Source organism: Nicotiana tabacum, chromosome 22 (assembly GCF_000715075.1).
Source record: "Nicotiana tabacum cultivar K326 chromosome 22, ASM71507v2, whole genome shotgun sequence".
In the NCBI taxonomy this organism is placed as follows: Eukaryota; Viridiplantae; Streptophyta; class Magnoliopsida; order Solanales; family Solanaceae; genus Nicotiana; species Nicotiana tabacum.
Window position 1 is genome coordinate 178084506 of NC_134101.1, and position 17713 is coordinate 178102218.

Genomic DNA, 17713 nt, shown 5'->3' on the forward strand with positions numbered 1-17713 from the left:
GAGTCGGTGACATAGTAAAGTAGGATCATCCTCAATCATAATCAAACAAATCATCCAACAAACGGATCCACTGAACTACACATCAAAGTTGAAAAGTTGAAAACATAGTCACTAATAAATACATCCAAGTTGTTTCATAAATAGAAAAATATCAACAAAAAAAAATGAATATAATAAGACTTTTTCTCGTTATATAGAACGCGAACAAATGGTATTAAAAGGGACCATGGGCTTCCTGCACTACACACACCTTTCAAAATATGAGTCTTCCCTTGGCACTTGCCGTGACAATATTTCTTATCTTTCTAGCTTACAATTTGTACCGCCGGCTGAAAGCCAAACTGCCGCCCGGTCCACGGCCATGGCCCCTCATCGGAAACCTCTTCGACATAAAGCCGTTGAGGTTCCGGTGCTTCGCCGAGTGGTCCGAAATATATGGTCCCATCTTCTCATTCTACCTGGGCTCACAGCTGAATGTGGTTGTGAATAATGCACAACTTGCTAAGGAAGTTCTCAAAGATAATGACCAAAATTTGGCTAATAGGTTTAGGACTAAACCACTTGCAAATGTGAGCAGAAATGGGAGTGATTTGATTTGGGCTGATTATGGTCATCATTACGTGAAAGTTAGAAAACTCTGCAACCTTGAGCTTTTTACTCCTAAGAGACTTGAAGCTCTTAGACCTATTAGAGAAGATGAAGTCACTGCCATGATCCACAACATCTTTACAGACTCCACAAAGCCAGGTACGCTTTTCACTTTTCCCTTTTCCCTTTTCCCTTTTAATTTATTTACTTTTTTTAATGCCCATATTTGTGCGTAATAACTTCATTTCATTATGATTATTTCTTTTCTGGAATTTCATAACCGAGAATTGGTTGGACGATTTAACATCTTGATCATTTTCATAACCCATAGTCGATGCGCATGCAAATTTTTGTTTGGAGTACTTCATTGGCATATTTAATTTTGGAAAACAACGCTGCGATCCAACAGTTTTAAATCATAGATCGAAAATATGTTGTTTTTCGAGAGTAATCTTTTATAAGTATTAGTAGTATTCTGGAAAGATTCTTCGTCTTTATTAAAAAAAGAAAGTAAACATACGTGATGGGAACAATGTGATGTTGATGTCCTCGGCCAATCACCGCTGATATGAAATTCATCACGTACAATATGAAATAGAAATACCTTTAATTTGTTAGCCATATAAGTTTTTCAAACATGATTTGATTGCAGGGTTAAGTTCTCTTATTAGAAAAAGCAAAGAAAATAACAACCTACCTATAACCTATACAGATGAAAAAAAATTGAAGTTAGAGAACAAGATGAGTTAACAATATAATATTATACCTGGGAAAGGCTTAACTGATGTCCGCCACCCATGTGCTTGCATTTCTAAAGAATTTGTTGTATATAATATGTAGCCTCATTAAACAGTAAAAATACAAAAGTAATTATATATCATCTACCATATTATATTAAATCTCGTGATTTATTATTATTATTTTGAGCTGTCAAAAAACATTGCAATTTTTTTTTTATATAATCCACGTTAAAGAATTTTGAGAATATTTGCATATATAATTAAATAAGAGTTTAACTTTTATAAGCGAACAATATAAAAAATTTATATATTTAACAACTTAAAAGATAATTATAAGTAAAGACCCATAAAATAAAAATAACGACAGGAAGGATAATACATACTCCGTACTATATATAAATTTACTGATAATAAAAAATATTTTACTATACAGTACAAGTAAAATCCATTCAGATTTTAGTATGGATAATGGCGTTGTGGCGTAAGCACTGTAACTCCACGAGAAAGGTTTCTCCTGTTTGGCCAAAAGTACTTAATGTTTTTGTTAAAGATGTTAAAGTTAAAGTGTTTTAGTCAAGATTTTAAAAGAAATTTTTTTTATTAGTAAAAATAGAAGCAGTTTTTGAGAAGCAAAAATAAAAATAATTTTTTTCCAAAATACTTTTTTACATTTTAAATTAATTAGTCAAACATAAATTATTTTTTACTAAAAATTATTATTATTTTTTAAATACCTTTAAAAGAACACTTTTCAAAATAAGGTTTTTAAAATATCAACCAAACGGCTATTAATCAAGAAATCGATGAGACCGGGACAGAAATAGACCCCACAGCAAAAGATCCTTTTAGCGACAAAGGTGTAGTGTACTGTTTCCAAAAACTGATTGGGTTTGAAGGCGGGGCAAGGGCGGCAAGCAGCCTGTTTGAGCATGTAGGCATATAGCAACCCTTATTAATTCCTAAAATACTCTTTTTCCCAAATTGTCTTATTAAAGGTGTCCTCGGTCCTCCTGTGATGAGACTTTTCTTAAGTAAAGTGATTGATTTTGATACGGAGGTTTGGTAAAGTAAAATTGACATCTAAAGAACTAGAGTAGTACTTTTTAGAACATTTAAAGTAGGTACACATCCGTGATACAAATAAAAAAAGTAAAAAAAAAAAAAAAGGAAAATATGACACTATGTTTTCTAAACAATTGGAGATCAAGTTGACCATGTTCAATTTTGAAGTGTGGTTATTAGTTTTCTCATTAGTAAAGAATAATAGATTGTCATTACTATTTTTGTTTGGTAAAACACAATATCACTTCATAGGCACTGCCACACTGGAGCTGGAAAGTTTGTACATATTTATATATATATAATGGCAAGTTTGATTTTCTTAAAAAAGTTTCATAACTCGCTTCCCTTTGAGTTTTAGTTGCATAACAAAAATCAATTAATTAAACTATATTAACAATGTAGTTTAATCCATAGTAACAAGTTACTTACCTCCCTTGTTTTCGATTGTCAATCTGCATTAACTAGAGTACAATTCTTTTAGCTAGCTCTTATAGGCGGAGACAGTATTTTCATTAAGGGGTTTAAAAAAAGTTAAAAAAATTGTAGCTAGTGGGAATTAAACCAATAATGATCTTACAAAGGTTTTGAATGTATCAAGGAGATTCAAGACATAATATTTAAAGGGAAAAAATAAATTTCGCCCTATGTATACATACAGTGTAATTTTTTGGCAAAGGGAGTTCGGGTGAACCCCTTCCACCCCCTAAATACGCTCCCGCTCTTAAACAACCTAATAGTGTAGAAAGATTTGTATACTTTCAATATATTGCACTATAACTAATATAAGTTCATGTTCTTAATATGTGCAGGCAACATAGGTAAAAGCTTGATAATGAGGAGCTACTTGGGATCAGTAGCATTCAACAATATAACAAGGCTAACATTTGGGAAGAGGTTTATGAACTCACAAGGTAAGGTTGATGCGCAAGGTCAAGAACTGAAAGACATAGTTTCCAATGGGATGAAGATTGGAGGGAAACTCAACCTAGGGGAGTTTGTTCCATGGCTACGTTGGGCTTACAAGGATGACAACGAAGCTCTCAAGGCTCAAGATAGTCGTTTGGATAGATTTACTAGGGTTATTATGGAAGAACACACTATTGCAAGGAAAAAAACTGGTGAAACTAAACAACACTTTGTCGATGCTTTGCTCACTCTTCAGAAAGAATATGATCTTAGCGATGACACCGTTATTGGCCTCCTTTGGGTTAGTCACTAACAATATTCTTTCCCTCTCATTTCAAGGTTTCAGTATTTGGTTGAGTTCGTTAATTTTCTTGGCAGGCACAATGTTTTATCTATTACTGCTGTTAGATAGTCGGTAATTACTCCTAACAAATTTTAAAATTGAAAATTAACTCATCCTACAGGAGTTAATGGTAACTTGGTATTATCATTGAGTGTTTATATATATATATATATAGCATGAGTAGGGTTTTAAATGAAGAACGAATATAAGCGTATAATAAATTAATGAAAGTGAAATAATTGGATGAGTTAGGTGTTAGAAGTGGAAAACAGCATAATCTTTTTCGCTTTTGGTCATTATCATGTCTTCATGGTCAGAAGAAAAGTGTTGACTAAAATTATAGTATAATTTAATATGTTATGAATCAATTATTGTAGGATATGGTAACAGCAGGGATGGATACAGTAGCTATAACAGTTGAATGGGCTATGGCAGAAGTAGTCAAGAACCCAAGGGTTCAACAAAAGGTCCAAGAGGAGCTAGACCGGGTTATTGGGTCGGACCGTACCATAACCGAATCGGATATATCCAAACTGCCATACATACAAAGTGTAGCCAAGGAATCACTAAGGTTGCACCCTCCAACTCCACTAATGCTTCCCCACATGGCTGGTGCCAATGTCAAAGTTGGTGGTTACAATATTCCTAAAGGTTCCATTGTACACGTAAATGTTTGGGCACTTGGACATGATCCAAACGTGTGGAAGGATCCTTTGCAATTCAGACCTGAAAGGTTCATAGAGGATGATGTTGACATGAAGGGTCATGATTTTCGACTGTTACCATTTGGTGCTGGTAGGCGTATTTGTCCTGGTACAAATCTTGCCATCAATTTGGTCACCTCTATGTTAGCTCGCTTATTGCACCATTTTAAATGGTCTCCACCTGCTGGAGTCAAGCTTGAGGACATTGACATGTTGGAGAGCCCTGGAACTGTCACTTGCATGCTAACGCCTCTACAAGCTGTGCCTACTCCTAGATTGACTGCACACTTGTATCAGCGTCTTCCTATTTTTATATAAAATCTTTGATCCGATCTCATGTTACTCTCACCTTTTTTTCTTTTTTTTTTTCTTTTTTTTTTTTTGTAATTTGACGGCCTTTATTGAACTTAATCAATTTACTGTTTGGACTATGAATGAAATTGTGATCTATATATTTTTATGGAATAAATATAATTGTCGTTCCAGAAGTACAATTGTGAGATTTCAATATTGTCCTATTCCCAAACGTCTTCTGTTTGTGTATACATTGGATCGTGATTTTCTTTGTTGTATATGATGAGATTATTAGTAATCGTGCATTTAGACATAGTATATATATTCTATCACTTTGTCATTATTAAAAGTTTGAGAGGATATTGTTGGGATATATGATACTAATCGCATAATTAGATATATTATTTATTATAAAATAATATTTAATTACTTAAATTTAATAAGTTTTGCATTAAATAGATTGGTGATTCGTCGATGTGATATTGTATGGAATTTAGTTTATACAGAGAAAAATAAATCATCAATTCTTATAAGTTACAAAGTTTTAGTTTACAATTTAAGATGGAGTTTGGATATGCCATCTGTATTGTTGTAGTACATGATTAAATATAATTTATTTTAATTATGACAATGGTGTAATTCTAACGTCTCGAGCTGCTATATTATGACTGCATTAAAATGACTAAATAGAAATAAGTATTTAATACTAAAATGTCACATCTCTCTAAAACTTCTCTCTACAACGGCTATTTTAGAACTCTTGTCTTAACGCGTACTGCTCACGCTCCACTAGATGGAGCCATCGGGAGGCATTCCACCGGCGCGTACGGCAGATCAGTCTCTCCCAATGGGTGAAATAGCTCACAGTGATGATTCTAAACTAGGAAAACAAATCTATGCTAACACCATCACAGCTCCTTCAACATCTTCTTAGATCCCCAATCCAAATTCCAATCGACATGAAAAGGAAAAAGTGATAGCAAGGCATTCGACTCACAATGGCATGCTAGCTGTAATTTCAAAGCTAAAGACTACTATGGCATAATGGCAAATTCTTGTAAGTACACAATTATAGGAAGATTTCTTCGACCATGCCCCCAAATTGACCGGATTAGGTCAAGATTTAAGGAAATTATTCCACTGAAGGAGACGGTCAGAATATGGGTCTGTGACAATCACAATGTCTTCATTGATCTCTTCAATGAGGATGACTGGAGATCAGTATGGTTTATAAGAGTAATAGAAATTGACGGAATGCAAATGTGGTTACAAAAGTGGCCACCAGACTTCAAGCTAGAGGAGGATTTTCCAGTCACTCTGGCCTGGGTTCTTCTGCCAGCTTTACTGTTTCATATGCATGATTGGCACTACATAAAATAATTATTGAGCTTTGTAGGTACGCCTCTTGCTCTAGATGCTGCTACAATGGATAGAACAAGGCCTAGTATGGCCAAGATTAGAGTGGAAGTGGACCTATTTATTAAAACCTCTGCCTCAGAGTGTTTTAGTGGGACAAGAATATAATGAATTGTTGTTAAAAGGATATACCCAAAAATTAGAATATGAAGGCGTTCCAAAATATTATAAACACCGTCGGAAATTGGGTCACAACATAGTCAATTGTAGGGCTCTTGAAAAGAAAAAGGATGATCAAGTGAAGGAGGAGGGAGATAGAGATGAGAGTATTAAAAATGAGGATGAAGCACATTCTATGAAAAAGATGGTGAAAAATGGCAAGGAGGACACAATTCAAGTGGACTCTCACAGTGTTGACATCAGTAAAAAGCAACAGGAAGAAGGGTATGAAAATATAAAAACCATTATCAATAAGGAGGAGAAAAGCATGAAGTAAAGAACTAAGAAGAAGAAAGCCAAAAAGATGTCGAAGAAGAAAAGCAAAGTAAGATTCAAACCTGCCAAGAATAGTAACAAAAGGATACTGATTCTACATCGATGAGCAAACAGAATGATCAATCTATAGCAGTAATTAGAGACAGTATACAGAATCAAGAAGCTCTTGATATGCATGAACATGAGAAACAGAGTATTAATGAAAATTGCAGGAGTGAAAGGAGAGAGAAGGAGAAAGCCCCTAATATAGTTATGGAAGATGGCAATCAATGGTCGGATGATAAGGAGAATATCAGGGAGGAAGAAAGCAAGGTAGAGGAAAAGCAAACAAGCATAAAACCTGTTATTCAAGCACCTCTACTATTCCAATAGAGATAAGAAATCAACTTGGCATAAATTTAGTAGTCGATTTGGATGGAAAAGAGTGGGAACGAGATTTAAATGAGGCCAGAATTAACAGAATCAACATGAGCTCCAACAGAGGTAGTGACACTGAGAATTAAAACATAGAGGAAGTTTTAGAAAGTTAGAAAGAAGATAACCAATACATTGCTAAAAGAGGGAGAAGTGAAACTAGAAAAATTAGCAAAGGCCACAGAAACAGAACATACCCTTCTCAAAGAAGGAAACAAAGAGAGGAAATCACCCTAAATTGTTCTTATGATTAGTTCAATCTTTTGGAATATAAGAGGGGTGAGGTCCAAAAAAGCCATTCACAGGCTTCAAAGACTGATTTACATCAACAACACATATTTCGTAACTGTCTTTGAACCTTTTATTTCTAAAGAAAATGTCGATGGTTACAGGAGATTTTTAGGGTATCAACATTGCCATGCTAATGAAAATGGTCAAATCTATTACTTTTGGAACTCACACAACAATAAAATGATCTTCACAGAAAGTGAACAAGACATTACAATCAAATTGGAGAAAGCTATTGGTTCTCAGGATATCTTTATCACATCACTATATGCTAAATGTAATTCAGAGGATAAAAGAGTCCTTTGGTCTTCTTTGCAACACAATAGTCAATTGGTGGATGCTCCTTGGTGTATCGGGGAAGATTTAATGTGATCCTTGATCCTAGTAAAAATATTAGGGGGTAAACTTCATAGAGTGTACAAAGCATTGATTTTCAAAATTATATGGATAGTTGTAGAGTTACTGATATTGGTTACTTTGGTCCAAATTTTACTTGGTGTAATAACAGGAGACCTAGGAAGAGAATTTGAAAAAGATTGGATAGAGTCTTCGTGAATGGCCTATGGGACAATCTCTTTCAAAGATGTTCAATTGGGTATTGGCAAGGACCAGATAAGATCATAGACCTTTGCTCATGAAGAATCTTTATGCTAACTACAATTACATTAAATATTTCAGATTCCTTAACTATTGGGTTAATCATGCTGGTTTCTATAATATTGTTAAAGGGAATTTGGAATACAAAAGTTATACGTAATCCTATGTGGATCTTGCAATCCAAACTGAAGGCTCTCAGTAAGAGATTAAGTAAATGGTCCAGGAAAGACATCGGTGACATAAATGAATTTGTTATCAATTGGGAGGAGAAGCTTCATTATTTGGAAGATAAAGACATCGAAGACAACACAGAGCAGAGCATAGAAAATGTGAACAGAGCTCATGTAGAATATATTAGATGGATTAGTATCCAAGACTCTCTTCTCAAATAGAAATCTAGGATAAAATAATTTGAAGATGATGACAGTAATACACGATATTTTCACTGCATTCTCAGGGAAAAAAGGAGGAAGCAACAGGTAAACAGAATCAGGAATCATAAGGGTAATGGATTATGGGGGATGAGAAGATTTCTAAAGCAACAGTTAGGCACTTCAATTCTCAATTTAACTTACCAACTCCTAACCTCAATCCCTCTATTTTAGAGTGTATTCCTTATTGCATTACTGACAAGGATAACTGAAGTCTTAGTAAGATGCCCGATGAAGCGAAAATTAAAAATGCAGTATTGAGCCTAAGTGCTGCTAGCACAGCTGGACCAGATGGATATAATGGAGCATTCTTCCACAATTGCTGGGATACTATCAAAGAGGATATAGTTGCTTTTGTGTTGGAGTTCTTCAAAGAGAAAGGTTTGACTAAATTCTTCTCTCATACTTGCTTAGTTTTGATTCCCAAAATTGATGCTCCTTCTTGTTTTTCAGATTTTAGACCAATTAGTTTGTCTAACTTCTCTAACAAAATCATTTATAAAATTCTTTCTTTAAGGCTAAACCCCTTCTTGCACAAATTAGTTTCTCCTAATCAAAGTGGTTTTGCGAAGGATAGACTAATTTCCGAAAATGTTTTACTGGATCAAGAGATTTTTCACAAGATTTCTGATAAGAACAAGGGTGGTAATATTGTTATTAAGCTTGATATGGCTAAGGCCTATGATAAAATGGCATAGCCTTTTGTTTATTCTGTTTAAGTAAATTTGGTTTCTTTAACATTGGATAGACATAGTTCAAAATTTGATTTCGAATGTGTGGTATTCGATCATTATTAATGGATCTAGACAAGGTTTTTTCTCTTCCTCTCAAGGTCTTAAACAAGGTGATCCCCTTTCCTCTTCTTTGTTCATTATAGCTGCTGAGGTTCTCTCAAGGTCTCTTAATAACTTGTATAATCATCCTGATTTCATTCCTTTTTCTATGCATGATAAGGTCCCCAAAATTAATCATTTAGCTTATATAGATGATATTGTTATTTTCTATAGTGGTAGTTCTGAATCTATTAATCCTGTTATGAAGTCAATTGGTAACTATGAGAAAAGCTCTGGTCAATTGGTTAGCAGAGACAAGAGTTTTTTCCTCACTGCTCCTAAGACTTTAGCAGACATGATTAATAGAATTAGGAAGTGCTCTGGTTTTATGGATAAGAATTTTCCTTTTAATTACCTTGATTGTCCTCTCTATGTGGGTAGAAAAAAGACTGAATTTTTTGACATCTTAATTTGTAAGATAGTGAAAAGGTTCAATGGTTGGCAAGGCAAGCTCTTGTCATATGGGGGTTAGACTGTGTTGATTAAAAGAGTCCTTCAATCTTTGTCCATTTATACATTATCAGCTATGTACCCCCCTAGAACTACTTTTAAACTAATTAAAAAATATTTTGCTAATTTTTTCTAGGATAATTCTATTGAGCACAAAAGGTATCACTAGAGCTCCTGGAATAACCTCATTGTGCCTACAGATGAGGGTGGTATTAGTGTTAAAAAAGTAAAAACAAATCAGTGATATATTGGCTATAAAGATGTGGTGGAGGATTAGATCCACATCATCTCTATGAGCAACATATGTTAGTTAAAAATATTGTATTAGATATCATTTGGTTTCGAAACAATGGACTGTTGGGACCTCACATGCCTGGATTCATGTTCTTAAAATTAGAAGCATTGCAGGGAAACACATAGTCTAGCAAATCAATTTAGGATCAAGTAGTTTTTAGTGGGATAATTGGACCTCAAAAAATCATCTTGCAGTTTTAGGTACTAACACTAGGAAGAGCCATAAAACCTTGGTACGTGAATTCATCACTGAGGGCAGGTAAGATGTTGGTAAGCTGAAGAATATTCTTCCAGAGTAACTGATTAATCATATCCTTAACATTGACATTAGAAACCAAGACAAAGAGGATAAGGTTTATTGGGACCTTATGGAAAATGACAAATACTCAAAGAAGACAGCTTGGCATCTGGTAAGAAACTCTAAACCTAAGCAGCATCATATTGGTAAGATTTGGAATTCCGATATTCCTTGTAATACGTGATTTATGGTTTGGAGGCTTTGGAAAGGAAAACTCCCATTTGATGAAGTCGTTTCTAGGTTTGGAAGACAGATTGTTTCTAGGTGTAATTGCTGTGAGAACCCTGCTTATGAATATATGCATCATGTTTTTGTAGAAGGACAGGCCGCCAGTTATGTTTGGAAACTTTTTGGTTATCAACTTGAGATTAGCTATCACTCCCACCCTATTAGAAATATGTGATATACTTGGTGGAATACTAAGTCTGCTAATGATGTACATAAGCTAGTGTTAAGTATTACTCCTATTATAATATGTTGGGTACTGTGGAAAGAAACTTGTGCTTGCAGGTATGGAGATCAGAAGAAATTCAATCTCTATAAACTGAAGCAGCAAATCAGTTGAAATGTGAAAGCTGCAATCAACAAGGCCTACCCTAATTGTAAACTCAAGTTATCCTCGGACAGTTTCTGTGACATTCTAGTAAGGATGCATCCCAAACAAAACTCCATGGTTGTTCAATGGCAAAAATAAAAAATTGTATCTCTCAAGCTAAACACAGATTGAAGTTTTAACAAGAGCGATGGGAGGGCTGGATTGGGAGGTGCACTGAGGAATGACAATACTGAGATTATCATGGCATTCTCATTCCCTTGTAGATACAATAATCACAATCTCGCAGAAGCTTAGGCACCAATTCTAGGAATTACCTAGTGTATACAAAATGGGTATACAACTTTCACTTTAGAGATGGATTTACTCTTGCTCGTTGATATTTTAAGGGAGCAGAAGGAGACGAATTACAGGATGGCTCGGATCACTGAGAAGATAATACAAATGAGGCACACGGCTAATATAAATATCAACCATTGTTACAGAAAAGCTAACCAACTAGCTAATTGTTTAGCAAAATTGGCGACCAAAGCTCAGAATGGATCTTATTACTTCTCTGGTCAGCAACTTCCTAAAGGAGCTAAGGGCCCCTTTCACCTGGACAAAAGCCAAATTTCAAGTATTAGAATCAAGCATGACAAGGCTAATTTTTTTATAAGCTAGGATTTTTATTGGTAGTGGCAGGTGAATCTGTATTATATCACCACCTAGCCATATTTTTTGAAGGGTAACCATTACCCTTGTGTTGTACTAATGAAAACCTTCTTTTGATTAATACAACACTCCCAGATAATAGGAAAATTTATTTTAAAAAAAAGTATTTAATATTAACTATCTTAAACAAATTATCTAGTTCATTTAATATATTAATACCTTTTGGATCAATATGCCTAATATATTGGATGATGGCAATATACAATTGTAAAGTAATAATTAGTTGATATAATTCATGTTTTAGTTTACATTTAGAAAACTCATAAAATTTCACGTGTAAACCAGGTCGGTAAATTTCATGTCTAACAGGTGAAGTAAGTGAAACGTAAGTCTAAAGGAATTTATAATTAAGAAAAATTTTCAGTAATTTAATTTAAATGATTGGTATCTATACTCTTAATAAGGGGAGTTAAACAAGATTTTGATAGAAATAACTCAAATTCTAATGAAAAGTGAAATTACGAATTTTTAATAAAATAACTTATAATTAATTTATTATGATATGAGCAATTCGGACAAATAAAATTATTTTCATGAATGAAATCCTCACTAATTAATTATGGGGTCTTTGTTTTGCCTAACCTATGTTAGGACTTTGAAAATCGTTTTTTAGTGGAAGAAAACCATACACATTTTGGTAAAGATTTTAGCCAAGAAAAATATAGGATATAGAAAGGGGATTATTTCCTACGGAAAAATGAATGCATTTTTTTCTTTTGGAGAGAGTGTTTTTTTTTTTTTTTGGAGAAAAAGACTTTATTATTCTAGAAAAATACTTGCCCACACAAGTATCAAAGTCCAGCCAATTGGTTTCCGCAACAGAACATTGCGGAGGAAGATCAAGTTTGGGGCTACAATTCACGCTTCATAAGTAAGTGGCAATACTATGTTTGGCTAAAAACCTACACGAATATTATCTTATATGCAAGTGATTCTCACTTTTCCTTCAGCTTGTTTGGATGGTTGTTATGCATAGTTTCATAATATATTATATTGTACTATATTGTATTGTACTGCATTGTTTGATAAATATAATGTTTGGATAGGTTGTGTCGTTTGCCATGGTTTCATGATATTACGCACCAGCAATATGAAGAATAAACTTGCAATATTATAAAGAAAAATTATGATACAACGTAAAATTATTAGATAAAAAGGTAGGATAAATGATAAAATAAAATAATTTAATAATAATAGAGGGTGAGATTGAGAGAAAAAGACAAGGTAACGACACGACCACACCAAATCGGTCGTTACATAAAGTTGCACATTTCGTCATTATGCAATGACGGATTTAACGATACGATACAATAAAATTGAAGTAACAATCAAAACAAACATTGTATTTAAAGTAACGATACAATACGATACAATGGGTAACAACCATCCAAACAAGATGTTAATATAATGTTATCCAGATGTTCAGTGATCTCACCCAACTATGCTTTATAAAAAGGACACACAGACGTTGCAAATATAATCTGAGTATTTAACCCAGAGTCGAACCCACAAGGAATTAACCTATCAATTACTTTCGTTAAACGTACTAAACTCTACGGAATCAACTTCCCAAACATTGTCAATAACAATTGATGGTATCTCTACTAACTAAGAATGAATGTAATTAAACGGCTTAAAACTAACTATGATGTAGTTGTAAACAATTAGGAGAAGGTTCTAAGGCTATGATTTCCCCTATTGATGGAATCCCTCCTGGTTATGCTTCACAGAGAATCACCAAATCATCTCTATCAATCATGAGCACTCATCTTACCGTAAATCTCACTCGAGTAATCACGATAATTTATTAGACGCACTCTCCCGAGATATGCTAGTTGGCTTTGTTTATTACAGCTCACTTTAGATTGTACCCAAGGCTTCGTTATCCCTAATCCCGCCTTTAAACCCGCAGTTATAGATTCCTCTTATACTTTGGGAGTGGTGTTGTTCAACAATTACCTAAATATGCACTCTCTCCTGAGTTATGCACACTAAATAGGCACAACTAATTGAGGATGCTGTCAATTAACTACAACAAACACGTAGTTGAACAAATAGAGATTAAACTGGCAAACTATATTAACATAATCAAGAAGTTCATCCTTCAATAGGTTCCATCAAAATCCTAGCCTAAGGAATTAGCTACTCATGACATAACAAGATGAAACTACTAAATTAATCATAATGGGTAATTGCAAGAAAATAAAAGAGATAGAAAAACTCTAATGTTTGGTTGATCTTCTCACACTTGTTCTTGCCTCCAAAAGTAGTCTAAAACAAGCTTAAAACAATCTTGGGCGAGTTTCTACAGCTTATAAGTGTTTGGCAATAGTTTCCCCGAATTTACACTTTGGTCCCCAGATTTTCCTGACGCGTGAACAGTGCACCGCGGTTGTGGCAGGACCGCGGTGTGAGCTGACCATTCTGCCTTGCGTTTTAATCCGTTGCGGTTGCACCGCGGTCGCAGTGGAATTTGCCCAGGCCATTTTCTCGCTTCTTTGTGCTCGGGTACTTCTCGAGTGGGCGTTTTCTTCACATTATTGCCTCTAAAACACTCTGTGGTGCTTCCTCACTTAGAATATTCCTTGCGAACAAAAGAACACTATTTAGAGCATTTTATTAGCAATTTACCTATAAAACAACAACAAAGCATGGTAATATTAAGGTGTAAACATCATCTATATAGCCTAATATCAACACCCCACACTTAAATCATTTCTAGTCGTCGAGCAATACACCACACTCCATCAACGTTCCTTCCCTAAGGTTTTCCCTTAACGACTCACACCTTGAACATTTTACCAAAGTTGCACCTAGTAGTGAACAACCTTTACCTCAAAAGTCAAATCTCTCGTACCATGCAACATTCGCACTTACTCAAACCACTCTATACAAGAGTCAAGACTTACCTTTCCTTTGTGAATCACATGCCCTCACATCACACAAGAGAGTAGTTCCACATATAATGATATTTAGAACAAGTAGGAACTTAGATGGACAAAATTTGCTCACTCTCAAAAAGAACATTCACATGCCACAAAGCTGCACCATAATCTTGCCCGTAGTTTAATACTCCACTAATCGAGTCCACTCAGTTTAAGATCAATAGGACTTCACTTGGTTGTAATGTCGGCTAAAGGACGGGTAGGATATATTTGGGGAATAGTGACTAACCTCCTTAAGCACTTTTAATACAATTACATTCACATTCAAAAACATACTTTATGTCAACCAAACACTCCACCACTTCTTTTTTTTTCATTTACAACATTCCCCATCCATTAGGTGCAGTTGTAACAAACCACCACTTATCAATTACTACATTTTACTCATTTTTTTCTGTGGTTCTCATTCTTTTACTCTTCAAAACTCTGCACATTTTCTCTATTTCAATGGTTCCACTCAAAAACCAAACCACCACCCCACACTTGTGTTTTTTGCAAAACTTCAATACCATTCAAGTGCTTATGGGAGGTAAAAGGGTTCAAACAGAAGGTTATTCAAACAATTGGGTAAGGTTCGCAATGTGGTTGCCAAAGAAACAGGCTTATAGGCTCAACGAGGTTAACTAAGATGTATTACATTCAGGTGGGTTTACTTTATATGTCTGGTTCAACAAAGAAATGCCTATATCACTTCTAAGACTGAATGAAACTACTATTTCGCTTTGCAAACACACGGGGCAAGTTCTAGGCATCAATTGTGAATCATGGAACACAGTAAAACTCACACACACATGGCACATGATTCACTTCGGATTGATTTATCAAGACATTCTCTTTTGAGTGTTCAAGTTAGACACAAACATACAATTTTAAGGCACTTTAGAAATATCCAACCATTGAGACTAAGCATTACACTCTAGTGTCTATTGTGTTCAGGTGTATCAACGCTAAGGGTTTCTCCTTCGATTTTAGCTCGTAGCCCATTAGTCCTAATCTAAAAACTTAAAAAAAAACAAAATGAACAAAAACTACCTACACTTGGTTCAAGCTAAACCCTTGTAAAAGAACCGTGGCCCAAAGAAAAACCAAGAGGGAGTTACTACACTACCTAAAAATAAAATAAAAAATCTTTTTTTTGGGTATTTTCTCTAGACTAACTTCCCTCAAGAAAATTGTCTAAAGGATATGTCATCAGGAAGACTCTCTATATTCCCCTTTTTTTTCTCGACTTAGCCCCTCAAGAACCCTGCCGAAAGAGATCCGTCGTAGGGACAAGTCACTTACTATTTTAACTTACCTAATGAACTATTACTCAACACCAAAACAATCAAAGCAAAAAAATAAAATAAAATCAAACAATCAATTGTTACAATTACATACATACAATGAAGTATCCCCCACCCCACACTTAAAATGTAGACATGTCCTCATGGCTGAAAAATTTAAAGAACAGTGAGGTAAAGGAACTTCCCTGAAGGATCACTCCTGATCGGAGACGGTGTCGGGGTTCACATTGCAAGCACGGCCCAGAGCTCTCAGCCAGCCTAAGAATTTCTTCTCCGACTTCACCGGCCGGTCAGCCACCGCGTCTATGCGGGCACCCAAATCAGTGACTGAGGTACGCAACCTAGCCATCTCCTGCTCCAAAGATGTCATACGGGTATTCCGGCAGGGATGCGATGGGCCTACCTCTTCAACTCTCGTGGGTGGTGGGATCTCAGCTACCTCAGCATCATCATCATCATCATCATCATCATCAGATTCATCATCTGATTCATCATCTGATTCATCAATATTCACCACCGGCTCCATCCCAATTCTAATTTTTCTTACCAAGAACGGGGCTTTTAGTGGTAATTTCCCATCAATTCTAAGGTCTTCAGGGACTCTAGAAAGGGGGCACAGCCTGGTGACTAGAGAAGGGAAGTAGAAGCCTTTGAGCAACTCAGGTGATCTAATGAGCATCTCGTCATGGAGGAGCTGGGCCACATCAAAATCCCTGTGAGCCATGAAACAGTAGATTGTTGTCGCCCGTGGTAGATTGACATCAGTCGTGTTGCTGGAAGGCAACAACCGACTGTTGATAATAGTTAGCCAACACTTGGACTCTCAATTGAGAGACTGGGAGTTAACTGTGATCCTGGGCTTTATCCATATGTATTCTCTGTCTGGTACACAGATAGTTTCAAGAAGAGTTCCCCACAAGGCACTTGTTCGGCTAAAAGTACGATAATTATCAGCTTCTCCCCTGAACACTGGCAGCCGATAAACCATGCGAATGGCCTCGATAGATGCATTTACCGGGGTATTGCGCACAGTAACAACCCCATTCTCACGCTCCGGGCAGTTTGCGCAGAATTCTCTGACCATCTGAACATTGGCCACCTCCGGTACCTCGAAGAAGATGTCCAGCTAACACCTCCTCAATTTATTGAAGATGTTCGGGCATTCCACCTCTAAGGCTTATCTGTCAATATGCACCTCATGTAGTAATTTCTTTGTTGCCTTTGCATTGTATCTGTCTTTCGCCAGTTGGGAGACAAACCTCGTGCTGTCAAACTGTGGTGCACTGGCCTGACTCCTGACTCTCGAGGAGCTTCCCGATCCACTAGCGGAGGACCCGGTGTTGCGTCTCTTCCTAGATGAACTCATTATACCTGTGAAACAGAGAAACGCCTATTAGTGAGTGTGTGAAATGTGTGACTATAGGTGGTTAGTCAAACTTCACCACAACCATGTCACATTAGCCCTTATAACTCCATTGGGACAATTTCTGTGGGCAAGGCACTATATTAACACATATAGACCTCATGGATACATCAAAACTTCTCCCAAATCAAGTATACCACTACACCAACACACCCCACACTTACTTCATTCAATCACCCATCAACATACACCTCACCACCACATTAAACACACAGCCCCTTTACCAACCATTCCTAAAAAACGAAATTCACACACAAAAAAAGAAGAATAAGCTAACAAAAAGCTACTAACAATTACTACACCATAACAACATTAAACTAGCATATATTACAATAAAATACAAAATGAAAAGAGAAGGGAGAGAAGAGTGTTACATACCTTAATGGAAGAAGGGTGAGAGGAATGGAGATGGGGGAGGTGGGATGATTGAAGAATAAGAAGAAGAGAGGATTTGGGGGGATAGGGTTTAGAGAGAGAGTGAGATGGAGAATTAGAAGGGCGGGGTGGATGAAATATGTGGGGGGTATTGTGGTATTGTTTCATGAGTAATTATAAAAGTAAAATAAAAAGAAAAAGAAAGAAAAACGAAAACAAATTTTAAAAAAATAAAGTACCTGGTACCCACCGCGGTCGACCGCAGTTCCACCGCGGCCGCGATGGGTTTAATACTCTGAGGTAGAGAGGTTGCGTCTCACCGCG

At 35.8% G+C, this 17713-nt stretch overlaps 1 protein-coding gene across 2 annotated transcripts; it reads left to right on the forward strand.

Annotated features, from left to right (window-relative positions):
- Positions 1 to 217: 217 nt before the first annotated feature.
- On the forward strand, positions 218 to 4802 carry LOC107768690 (cytochrome P450 98A2-like). 2 transcript variants are annotated; one of them, XM_016587832.2, is made up of 3 exons: positions 218 to 747; positions 3209 to 3597; positions 4017 to 4802. In XM_016587832.2, the coding sequence occupies exons 1-3, from the start codon at positions 261 to 263 to the stop codon at positions 4659 to 4661; spliced, it is 1521 nt and encodes a 506-aa protein (XP_016443318.2). In that variant the 5' UTR covers positions 218 to 260; the 3' UTR covers positions 4662 to 4802. The 2 variants fall into 2 exon arrangements, with proteins under 2 accessions (XP_016443318.2, XP_016443317.2); XM_016587831.2 differs by having other exon boundaries at positions 219 to 747; positions 3200 to 3597; positions 4017 to 4800.
- The last annotated feature ends 12911 nt before the right edge of the window (positions 4803 to 17713 follow it).